This window comes from Formica exsecta, unplaced genomic scaffold, assembly GCF_003651465.1.
Source record: "Formica exsecta isolate Colony F162 unplaced genomic scaffold, ASM365146v1 scaffold405, whole genome shotgun sequence".
NCBI classification, from domain to species: domain Eukaryota; kingdom Metazoa; phylum Arthropoda; class Insecta; order Hymenoptera; family Formicidae; genus Formica; species Formica exsecta.
In genome coordinates, this window is record NW_021851290.1 from 105,278 (window position 1) to 117,340 (window position 12,063).

At 45.8% G+C, this 12,063-nt stretch overlaps 3 protein-coding genes across 3 annotated transcripts in view; 2 read left to right on the forward strand and 1 right to left on the reverse strand.

The window, feature by feature from the left end:
* LOC115240094 overlaps positions 1 to 67 on the forward strand; it is a 1,475-nt gene extending 1,408 nt beyond the window's left edge. Inside the window, exon 2 of the mRNA XM_029815062.1 lies at positions 11 to 67. Within this exon, the coding sequence (XP_029670922.1) occupies positions 11 to 67 (57 nt within the window). The remainder of the gene's footprint in view (positions 1 to 10) is intronic.
* A 1,556-nt stretch (positions 68 to 1,623) lies between these two features.
* Positions 1,624 to 2,058, forward strand: LOC115240095. Its single transcript, XM_029815063.1, has one exon. It carries the CDS (start codon positions 1,624 to 1,626, stop codon positions 2,056 to 2,058), a length of 435 nt encoding a protein of 144 aa, XP_029670923.1.
* Positions 2,059 to 10,135: 8,077 nt separating this feature from the next.
* On the reverse strand, positions 10,136 to 11,140 carry LOC115240096. Its single transcript, XM_029815064.1, has one exon. It carries the CDS (start codon positions 11,138 to 11,140, stop codon positions 10,136 to 10,138), a length of 1,005 nt encoding a protein of 334 aa, XP_029670924.1.
* Positions 11,141 to 12,063: the final 923 nt, after the last annotated feature.

A 12,063-nucleotide genomic window follows, 5' to 3' on the forward strand; every position in this document is an offset into this window, starting at 1 on the left:
GGCTGTTAAGAAGAAAGCAGCAGGAAACGTGGCACCTGGTGTTGATGGTATCGTGAGTAAGGCGTAGAAGAATATACCAGAGGAGATGATGGACAAGGTTACGGAGTGCTTTCAAGCTTGTTTTAAGGAAGGAATATTCCCTCGGGAATGGAAGAGAGCCATCCTAGTGCTTATTCCAAAAGCTGCACAAACCTCTGTGGATGATCTTCCTAAGGTGAGGCCTATTTGCCTTCTTAATGAGTTAGGCAAAGCTTTGGAAAGGATCATAGCAGATAGACTTAAAGATTGGATGAACACCCATCAAGAAGCGACACTATCGGAAAACCAATATGGTTTTTGTGAGGGGCGATCTACATCTGATGCCCTGTATCGTGTTAAAAGAGAGATTGAGACTGCCACAGGGGAGGGGGGAGTTACAATTGCCGTGAGTTTGGACATCACGAACGCATTCAACTCCCTCCCCTGGGGAGTTATTAGAACCGCTTTGGAACGCAAGGGTATCCCGGAATACCTGCGACGGATACTTGATGATTATTTACATCAAAGGAGCATTGAGTTCATGATGGGAAATAAGTCCACGAGAACTAGAGTTGTAACATCTGGAGTTCCTCAAGGCTCGATCTTAGGGCCCCTATTATGGAACCTTAGTTTCGATAGTGTTCTTCAGGAAGGCGTGGAGGAGGGATGTCAGATAATCTGTTACGCAGATGATACCCTTGTATTAGCTTCAGCGGACACGGTTCTAACTGCAACGAGGAGAGTTAATTTGCAAACAGCGTTGGTAGTAAACCGAATACGTAGACTAGGGCTAACTGTAGCAGCTGGCAAAACAGAGGCGGTCTTTTTTTTACGGCAAGACTAAGCCGGCGACATTCCCAATCATCATACAAGATGAATTTGGGCTTTGGCCCAACTGTCCGGGCGCTTGAGGCGACTTTTTAATAGTTGTCTCAGGGAGGGCATATTTCTCCCAGCATGGGTGAGGGCCAGATTGGTCCTCATCCCAAAGGGGGGCAAGCCCAGCAACGCCCCTTCTGCATACAGGCCTATTTGCCTGTTGGACGAGGCGGGAAAACTCTTGGAGAGAGTGTTGGCGAACCGCTTCGTCCAACACCTGTCCCGAGATGAGATGGACCTCCACCGTGACCAGTATGGATTCCGCGGGGGCCGATCGACCGTCGACGCGATTTTACGCGTCCGGTCCCTCGCGGAGTCCATTATGGAGAAGGGCAGGGTGGTGCTTGCGGTGTCATTGGACATACGCAATGCATTCAACACCCTGCCCTGGAGTATGGTGGGGGAGGCCGCGAACACCTTCGGCCTTCCCCCCTACATGGTGGAGGTCCTACGGAGTTATTTCCGGGACAGGTGGCTGGAGTACCCCGATTATCGGGTACTCCTAAGCAGAAAAGGCGTATACTGTGGGGTTCCACAGGGGTCCGTGTTGGGCCCCACTCTGTGGAACCTCGCGTATAGTAGGGTGTTGGGTATTGCCCTCCCCCCGGCTGCAGCGTCGTCTGTTACGCGGACGACATCTTGCTGTTGGCCGGGGGAGAGAGCTGGGGGGAAGCAGTTTCGGCTGCCAACGTGGGGGTAGCGTGCGCTGTCCGCGCGATCCGCGGCATGGGCCTGCAAGTAGCGCCTCACAAAACCGAGGCGCTATTCATGCACAAGGGGGAGCATGGGGCTCCCCCCGCTGACGCCCATGTCGCGGTGGGTGACATCTCCGTCCGGGTGGGAGACAGGTTGAAGTACCTTGGTCTCTACCTGGACGCGGCTTGGAGCTTTGGCGGGCACTTTGAGCTTCTGGCCCCCAGGGCAGAGTCGGTGGCACTTAGCCTCAGCCGACTCTTGCCCAATCTTGGGAGTCCGGATGGCTGGGTGCGCCGCCTCTATGCGAACACCGTCCAGGCGGTGGCCCTTTATGGGTCACCGGTGTGGGCGGACGCCCTGGTGGCCAGTAAGCGGGGCAGCATGTTGCTGCACCGCGTTTTTAGAAGGGTGGCCATCAGGGTAGTCCGAGGTTACAGGACGGTGTCGCACACGGCGACCTCTTAATTGGCAGGGATTGCGCCCGTCGAGCTCTACGCAAATATGTACGCGCACATATATGCGCGTACGCGTGAGCTCGGCGGGCTAGGCATGGTTTTGACTCCAAGGGTCAAGGCCGCCGTGAGGCTTCAAGCTAGACGGCGCGCTCTGGAGAGGTGGGACGAACACCTCTCCAACCCCCGAGACACATCGGTGAGGCGCGTCGTCGAGGCCATCCACCCCCATTTGATCAAGTGGGTCAATCGGGCGGGTGGCGAGATGTCGTACCGTGCGACACAGGTGTTTACGGGCCATGGGTGTTTCGACTCATACCTGTGTCGCATCGTGAAGGAGGACGGCACGCGCTGACATCACTGCACGGGGGGGACGAGGACACGGCGCAGCACACGCTAGAGGTGTGCCCAGCGTGGGCAAACGAGTGCCGTGCCCTCGTTGATATATTGGGGGGGGGGGATATTGATTTCTCGCTCTCGGGCATCGTAAGGACGATGCTCGAGAGCGAGGAATCCTGGAGGGCCGTCTCCTCCTTCTGTGAAGCGGTTATGCTCCAGAAGGAGGAGGCCGAAAGAGAGCGTGAACGCCTCACCGGCGGACGCCGGGGAGAAGGCGCCCAAGATGGGGTGGCCGGTGGAGACGGAGGGGAAAGGCGGGGAGAGCCGTTTATCGGAAGGACCCGCCGACCCCCCACGACCTCCGGCCGTGGTGGCGCGGCAGCAAGTCGCGCCCCACGGACCCCTAGGTTAGGTTAGGTTGTGACCGGCCAAGCCGATTTATTACTTACTCATACCATTGAAATATGTGGATTCTCTGTCCATTATACGGTCGCCAGCTGTTTTTACCCTCTAAACAGCAAGGATTGGACTTCAATCAAGCGATATAGGAACTGGGTGGCCGGGAATCTCGAAACTCCTTGGTTTTGACCACCTCTCGCCGGAACAATCACCTCGAATACGATCTTTTCTAATCTGGGATGCCGAGCGCTGCGAAGCCTGAAGATCCTGTGAAAGAATGCACCCCGGGTTCCCGAAGATCGAAATAAGACCACTGAATTGAAGCTTGAAAATGAATATGTTTATTGAATATAAGACTTGTGAATAAATCACGAAATGGTGCCCCGCAATTGAGCCGAAATAACAATTATTATTGAAAACCGTGACTCGAATTATTATTCGCAATCAACTTTTTGAACTATCGACTTTAGTCTCCCGAATTTTGCCAGAATCCAGGAAACCGAACTACAACGGATCACGCGCCGTTCGCGGGTCTTAAACGTACAACGGAATAACGTGTTCTCTCAACTATCGCCTCGCGTCGACTGACCAAGAGTCTCGCTGCCGGATCTTGCACATCCCTTCGTTCCCTACTCTTGCACATGCGCATTTTGGTTGCGCACCGGTGTTCGCGCCGCTCGTCGCGCCGCTTCGCGCGCCATGCTTTCTACGCACCGGGTGTCTCACATGTATGCAACTAATTCTTTCTCTTTTTACAGGTATCCTTGGACTCCGATGCCGCTACAGGTAAGTATTTACAGGTAACTCTGCGTAAACAAATACTAATAAAATCGGAACATGTGTATACACCTTAATCTAGTTATAATTCCTTATACTAAGTACTCTAATTAATCTGTCGCCTCATTAGCGCGTATAAATTGAACTTATTAACTTTTTTAATTATTTCAGGTATCCGTTCTCGACTAGAGTATATGTACAAACTAAATCTTCACGAACAAAATAATTCTCTCAAAATAAACGCTTTAAATAAAATAACTCAAATCAATCTACCGCTGTGCGGTTTCTAACGCGCTATTAATATTAACTCAAATCAATCTACCGTTTTCCGGCTTTTAATACGTTTTTTAAATGCTTAATAATAATTTTAATATCCTATTTCTAATAATGCGCGCATCTTAATTCTATTCTTAATTTCTACTGCTCAGACGGCCCTCCATCGATGCTCCAAAACGCCTCTCAGGTCGTCCTTCCTGCACAGACTGCTTCCGCGTTCTCTTGGACTACGCCCTGTGTTGTCCTCCTTGCTTTCCCAGGCACCCCCGCGTATCTCCTCAACGGGGACCGATCCAGGTTAGGTTGTGACCGGACTAAACACACGAGATAGAGAAAATTACGATAAATGCAGGTTTTTCTACCTTATTTAAACGGTCGCCAGTTCGTTTTACCTCCAACGAACAAGGGATGCCCTTGGACGACGTCCCGCCAGGTCTGCCGTCGGACAGGTTGCGCAGCGTCAGGATCACGCTGGTTTGTACGCCACTGCTTCTCCGCTTGGATGTTGAGGAATTATCCTTAATTCCCTTCTCCTTTTATGTTTCAGGGCGCCGCTGGATTCACTGGATCAACGCCCTTGGATGTGTGGACTACCCGCTGAATGAATTCGCCGTCGGATCAACGCCCATGGATGTGTGGACTACCCGTCGTATGGAATTCTCTCGACGCCTCAAGAATACGTCGGAACGACGTTATTTGTGCAACGTTATTCCGTTGAACAAATTATCTGTTTCTTAATTATTCCCTTCTTATTTTTTGTTTCAGGTCGCCGCTGGATTCGTCGGATCAACGCCCATGGATGTGTGGACTACCCGCTGTACGCTGCTGGATCGACACTTGGACACAGGAAAGGATTTCGCGATTTCAAGGTGAGTTAATAACTTTCACTCTTATTTTGAATACATAAATGTATAAAATATATTTCAAAATATAACGTCGCGTATATCAAAGTTCCCGTACAATATTACGGTTATAAAATGAAACTGCCTTCTTTATTAGTAATGACGCGAATCTCTCGCCGCACGAGAGTTGTTCTATTCGCGACTATCTTCTTTAAAACACAAAAAACCCGTGAAGACGTATTTTTCTAGACGCTTCCTAATCGGGAAAAAAGGCCCCGTATCGTGCTCTGCACTGCCTTTTGTACGCCTTCCCACTCTTCCTACTCCCGCTCTCCGGCTTCCCTCTCTTCCGGAGAACGCCTCCTCGATGCGCGCGCATGCTGTGCTATACTTCGGGTATAGCTATACCCTATGTGTAGCTACGTGCTACACATCGGGTGTAAAAACCGAAAAAATCGCTCGGATCGCTTTTTCCTTAAAACTATGCCTAAATCTATACTATGTGTCTAATAAATATAATATTTACATTTTGCTATACTACATGCTAAAAAATAAAAAAGGTGCAGAAGTACTGCACTTCGAGTGTAGCAACTTTTCACTACACTTTTGTACTGTTTCTTTATCACAATTTGTTGCGCTGCATAAATGCATAAAATAAACGTATTTTTAAAAGTCTTATTTACAGTTTTGCGAAAGTCTCTATTTCTTCGCTGATCTTCTCGTCACTTTTCTTCTTCGAACCGGCTGCCAATCGCTGTCCGAGTCCGAATCTCGGAACTCGGGACGAACCTTTGTCACCTTTCCTTTAGATACCGTCAGGATCGGTGACCCTGCTTCCTGGCCCGTCTTCGAGGATGAGGGTTTATCCTCCGGCCTCAATTCCCCCTCCAAGGGGTTTTGCCGAGAACTTAGAGCTCGGCGAAGCTCCTTTTTCGCAGGTAGGTTATCGATGGTTTTTAGTACTTTTACCACCTGTATGTCTTGGTTTTCTTTTTTGGAAGATTCTTTATCCGGAGGTTTGATTTGGATATCTTCGATAACTTTCGGTTTGTCACCTTCTATTGGGACGTTGACATTTTGGTTCTCCTTGTCTTCGTCTTGCGCGGGGTGTATCGAGTATTCCCCCGATTTGTCATCTGACGTGTCGCTGTCCTTTTTCTCGCCGTACCTCACTGATCTTGTTATTTCGTTTCCGTCGATCGTGAAGTTGATTTTAATTATCTTTGACGTTGTTATTTCTTCCTTTATCTTTTTAACCGATATTATCGAGGTAACCTCATACTCGGGATTACCTGCTTTATCGGGTAAAATGATTTCGTTATAAAATGTACGATTCATTTTCTCGCTTTGCAACTTGACTAGGATGGCTTGAGTTATGTCTGCTGTTCGTTGCTTTTCCTCTCTGAGAAGCTCTTCGGCTTCCTTCCTCGTTGGCCTCGTCTCCTTCGCTTGCCTTTCGCATAACCTCGTGAGCATGGTTAGCCTGTCGCTTCATTCTTTTTGTACCGCTTCAAGAGTGATATCCGTTAAATAGTCGTATACCAACTCGTCCTCGGCTTCGATTCTCTGCTTTTTTTCGTTTTCTGTCTCCATTTCTTCTCGTACTATCCAATTCGCTTTATTACGTCTTGTCTCAGTACGTTCGATCACTCGACTGTGTCGGCCATCTTGGATCATGGTCTTAGGGTCGTTCTCTATGTCCGCGCGCTCCCTAGTAACTTGTCCAGCCAGCTGATTGGCTGTTCCCAAATCTTCCTGAGTCGTTAGTAATTTTCTTATATCTAACTTATTTTCTTTAACTTCGACATATTTGTTGTCTAAATTGTTTACTTTCTTGTCGTTAAGCTTACTACTATTATAATTCTTTTCTTTTTTACATGAATTCTAACTTTATCGCAAAATTTGTTCTTGTTACATAAATAGCTTAATTTAGTAAATTTTACATTATTGTCTTCGCTTAATTTAGATCGCGTTTTAATTTTAACGCTATTTTCGTTACAGTTTCGAGATTTTTCGGGATTTTCTTTATTTATAATTTCCTTATCTTTATTATAATCTAGATTATTATTTAAAGTTTCTTTTTCCTTCTTCTCTTTTTTAGAAAGTTTTTCCTCACTAGTATTTTGTCCTTTAGACTTAAATTCTCCTAAACTTACGCTTTCTAATGCCTGTTTTCCGCTGTTATCTTTCCATTTGTCAGATAATTCTTCAGTGGCTGATTGTTTGAAATTTTCGTATGATTTTTTCAAATTGTATAATGAATTTCCACAACTTTCATCTAAATTTACTCTAGTCGAATCATTGATTTTATTTATCCAACCTTTTAAATTCTTAAACAAATTTTTTAAAACATTTGAGTTTGACTAAATTATCAAAATTTTCATTTATTCTCTCATTATTAATCGAATTTACTATTATTGTATCCCTTGAAGAATCATTTGGTTCTATATCATTCGTTTCTTTAGATTTTAAACGTTCTCTTGTATTTTTACATTTATCATTTGCTAATCCGTTAGTTACAATTTTTTCTCGAGATTCTATCGCAAATGTCTCGCTCGAGGGATTAGTATTTTTCTCCGCACGAGTGTTCTTATCTTCTAATTGGTTTTCTTTATTTACAGTTTTTAAGCTTAAATATCGCATATAATCTTTCTTATTTTCTAAATTCGCTCGCACACTTTTTATCGTTTCGCACTTATTGTCCTTATTAATTTCTATTCGTCGAATGTCATTTCCTTTTGTTTTGTCGCATATCGCACTCGCATTCTCGGCATCCTTCGCACTCTTTCGCGCACTTTGCCTATCGCTTGTTACAATTTCTTTTTTCTTTATCGCTACGTTTCTCGCAACGTTTTCCGCAATATCGTTCGCACTATTAGTATCTTTCACGGTTATCGTTTCGCGCACTTCTGAATCTTTATCACTTTTGTTTTTAAAATGCTCGATTATTTGAATATGGGGCTCGACATTCACTACCGCACTAACACTTTCTTCGTGTCGCCTCTTTTTTAGGGTTGTGGGTTGTGCTTTAGCCTCTTTCTCTCGCAGCTTCCGCTTCCTGGACTCCATCGATAGATGCTCGCTCCATCGGGTTAATGGAGATTCCATTCGCTTCTCCCTTTCTTTAATTTTGCTGCCTATCTCTCGGCACGTGAATTTGCCCAATAGTATGCAGGGTTTATCCACGTCCAAGATCATTGCTTCCACGTTGGCTGTTATTTGGGAAATGACTATATTCACTTTAACAGCTTTAAAGCTCACCTTCTTTTCTCTTTTCATGTAAGCTGGAATATTTTTCGATTCCGTGAGGCGGTTTAATTTATGTACGTTGGTGTCAATGCTTTCAACCAACGTACTTGAAATTACGTTGAACTCGCCTCTGTAGTCGAAGTGAATTCTCACTTCTTGCCCTTCAGCTGTTCCTGCGAAGGATGGTATGGATTTCTCCCCAGAAATCAGATTAATCAATCTTGAGATGTGTCTTCTTCCCTTTTCGCTGATTAATGATCTTTTTCTTTTTTTCAGGTTCCTTCCGTTCCCGGTTTCGCTTGGCTCTGGATCATCAAGGTTCTCCAGCGTTGGATTATCACCGGTAAGTATCTCTTCGCTCGTTCGTTCCTTCTCATTCTCCGACTCTTTTTGCATGTCGGTTATGAAATCTTGGATCTCTCCCATTTCAATTTTCTTAATATTCTTCGAGGTTTTTAACATGTTTACCTCGACTCGATTGTTTAGAGTTGTCTCTCTGTGTGGCTTCAATTGTCTCGAGTTGAACGTTCCCAAGGCGTTTCCTTGCAAGTCTCCTACCACATAAGCGTTTCTGCGTACTTCGCTGTATATCTCGTATGGTCCGTCGTACACTAAGTAAATCTTTCGCGTTAATCTGCGATTCGCGTCACTTCGACGATGGAGTTTAATCCACACTTTGTCGCCCGCTTGGTACCTCTTTGCTTCACCATGCTTATCAGTTTGAATTTTTCGCTGCATGGCTCTCCTCTGCAACATCGTCGTTGCAGTTCTTATTTTTTCAGCTAATATCTCGGCTTCGTTTCGTCCTTCCTCGACGAGTGGCTTCAGTCTCGGATCGACGAACAGTCGTTCGTTTTGTTCTGGATGAAGCTCGTTGGGGCTGAATCCGGTGCTGCGGTGAGATGTCGAGTTGATAGTTTTCTCAGCTCGTTTCACGATTCGGTCCCATCCGGTTTGACGGTCGTGTGCGTAGACGCGTATGATGCGTCCCAGCTCTCTCATCACCCTCTCCACTGGATTGGACTGAGGGTTGTACGGCGACGTCTTCCTAATAGAAAAACCCATATTCGCCGCAAATTCCTGCCATCTCGCGGTAATAAACTGTCCCCCGTTATCGGACAGTATCTCTCTCGGAATACCGACCCTACCAAAATGTTCCGTTTGCAATGTGTCGATTATCGATTCTAACTTTTGATTTTTTAGCGGATACAGTTTCGTTAGTTTCGAAAATTGGTCCATTGTTACCAAAATATATTTATTTCCGCGCGGTGTCTGTGGCAAAGGTCCGAACAGATCGATCGAAATTACTTCTCCGGGTTTTTCCGGCAATACGTAGTATTCCGTTCCGCGCGTCGGTCTTGTGAAATATTTTGTCGCTTGGCAAACGCTACAGGACGCTACAACGTCCCTTACTACGCGTTTTAGGTTTCTAATCGCGAAAAATCTTTCCATAAACTCGGTGACTTTATCCGTTCCGAAATGCAGTAGATAATCATGCACCCTGTTCGTGAGTTGCCATTTGACAGCCTCCGGTACGACGATTTTCTCTCCTTTCAGTGTTTCTACGCGAATAAGTCCCTCTCTCGATAAAAATTTGCTCGACGCTTCCGCGACTATTTCTCGTAGAATTTCGTCGTCGCGCTGCGCTTTTCCGAGCATGTCCACCCACGATGCGGTTTCTATTTCATCTTTCGGCTGTGTAATTGCCGCGATATGTTTAATTTTACCTTCCTTCTTTGCGTACCCGTTCTTAACGTTGTTACGCGACAACGTGTCTGCAATTTTATTTTGTGCCCCTGGCACATGGCAAATCTCTAATTCAAACTTATTTAGGAATGCCATCCATCTGGCGATCCTCGCGCTATCATCCGCGCAGGCCGTTATGAATTTTAACGCTTTATGATCGGTATGAATTTTAATTTGACGTCTTAAAAGCGTGGCAATATGGGGAATATTCGGCATGGATTTCCTAATAACCCTATCAACTTTGGCAATCGTAATATCCCATTCGTCGGCTCAAACAAAAGTCGACCAATCATGTGCCGTATCTACCTCAAAGTTCCTAGGGAAAAAAGAATTTAGTAATTTCTCTAAAGTTTCCCTATCCAGAACCTCTGTGAGTCCGGGAGCCGCTAGCCTTAATTTGCCAAAAACCAGCTTATAAGGAAGACCCCAAGGATCTTCATCCACAGAGTTTAACAGTTCCTGCTATGCTATAGACTTTAATCTGTTTATTTCTACTCTTAAATTTTTACGCTTTATTTTATAATCCGCCGATAGCCTGTTGATAATCTCTTGAGAACGACTCCTTTTTTTCGCTTTTTGTAGAAGCCGCCTAGCGCATATGCAATCCCGACGAACAGCTGCGGCAGAGTCCTGCCACCAATATGCCTGTTTTTTCGGTTTTCGTGGACCAATCCTATTTATACCTGCGTCACATGCCTCCTCCATAGTCTTGTCAATCCATTTAATGAATTTGTCCACATCACGTTGGATCTCTATGCCCGGGCCTTCGCCTCTCCAAGCAAGAACAGCTTGGAAAAGGTCTTCATCCAGACTTTTAATGCTCCAGCCGCGGAGTAATAAGCGATTTGAGGGTGCTTCTATGTGTTCCGAACAGAGATCAAAGGTAATATAATTATGATCTGACATAGACTCGACATCCTCCCGGACCTTCCAGTTTTTAATAAATCGGAGTAAATCTGGGGAAATCCATGTCAGATTCACAATAGAGCTTCCCTGAGGCCGTACACATGTTGGAGTCTCCCCTCTATTGCCAACACAAAGCTCCTTCTCTGCTGCCCATCCGATTAAAAGGCGGCCTCTACCATCTGTGATGGGTGATCCCCATAAATCAGCCTTCGCGTTGAAATCGCTGCAGATAATTATTTTGTCCGCTCTGGTCAGTAGTGGACGTGACAATCCGTTTAAGTAATTGTTAAATTCTTTTAGGCCTAGATTAGGGGAGACGTACGCCGAGATAAACAAAAATGGACTACAATATACCGCCACGAAACCAGGACCGGCACAGGCCAGCTGGCATCTGTGTCTTACCAGATGATTGTCAATAAAAATGGCAGAAGCATCGTCCGGGCTTTTAAACCAGTTTCCCGATCTAGGGATATAACTGGGTTCCGAGATCATCAATACGCCAGCCGAAAGATCCCTAGCCTGGTGCATGAGTAAGTCCGTAGCACCCGGATTTCTGTTCATATTCGCCTGTATGAATCTAATTGCCATCTATATTCATCATGTGACCTTCCTGCACCGGATAAGAGCTAAAACCTCTGGTACTGTTAAAGTTAGTTCTAAGCCTGCTAATCTTGTTATCCGCCTTACAGAAATTGGAGCCCAGTCTATGGTTCGGGTCCTTACCTTCCCCTACACAAAGCTTACATATGGGGGAGGAGCTACAGTCCCGGGCTAGATGTCCACGCTCTCCACACCTGAAGCACAACCTGCTAAAATCCAGTTCAGACGTACATGCCAATCTTACGTGTCCAAACTTCCAACACCTAAAACATTGTACCGGTCTAGCTTCTAAGAGATCCACTCTAGCTAAAGTCCACCCAATCTTGATGCGTTTTTTATCGGTTATCTTGATTGCCGCCGTTAAAAGGCACTGTGCCCAGATAGTAAACAATCCATTCTTCATGGGCCTGATGGGACCGGTCTTAATGTCATCCACCCTACACTCTCCGTTTTTGGATATAACATCAAGCACCTCGTCTATGGTAACCGAGTCGTCTAGCCCTATCAGCCGGATTTCTCCCTTGACAGTCGGTCTCGCCACCTTAGCTTGATCCTGAAATATGTCCCTTAGTTTTTCTGCTAGGACATCCGCTTTAGCCGATCCTTCGGGTCCATGAACCTCGATAATCATTCCGCCATTGGCGGCTTTCCTAATTTTAGTGGAATCGATTTTTAGATCCCCTAGTGACACACCTAGTCTTGCCTTATTTAGAGCCTCTGCGTAAGTAAGACTTTTTTTGACTAGTTACCAGAATTGCCGCCGATTTGGGAGGTCTTTTAATTCTGATTTTATTCTTATCTTTATTCTCCACAGTCGGTTTAATATTATTACCTGCAATTCTAGTACCTCTTCTGGGTTCAGGAGTACGTTCTAAATCCTGCTG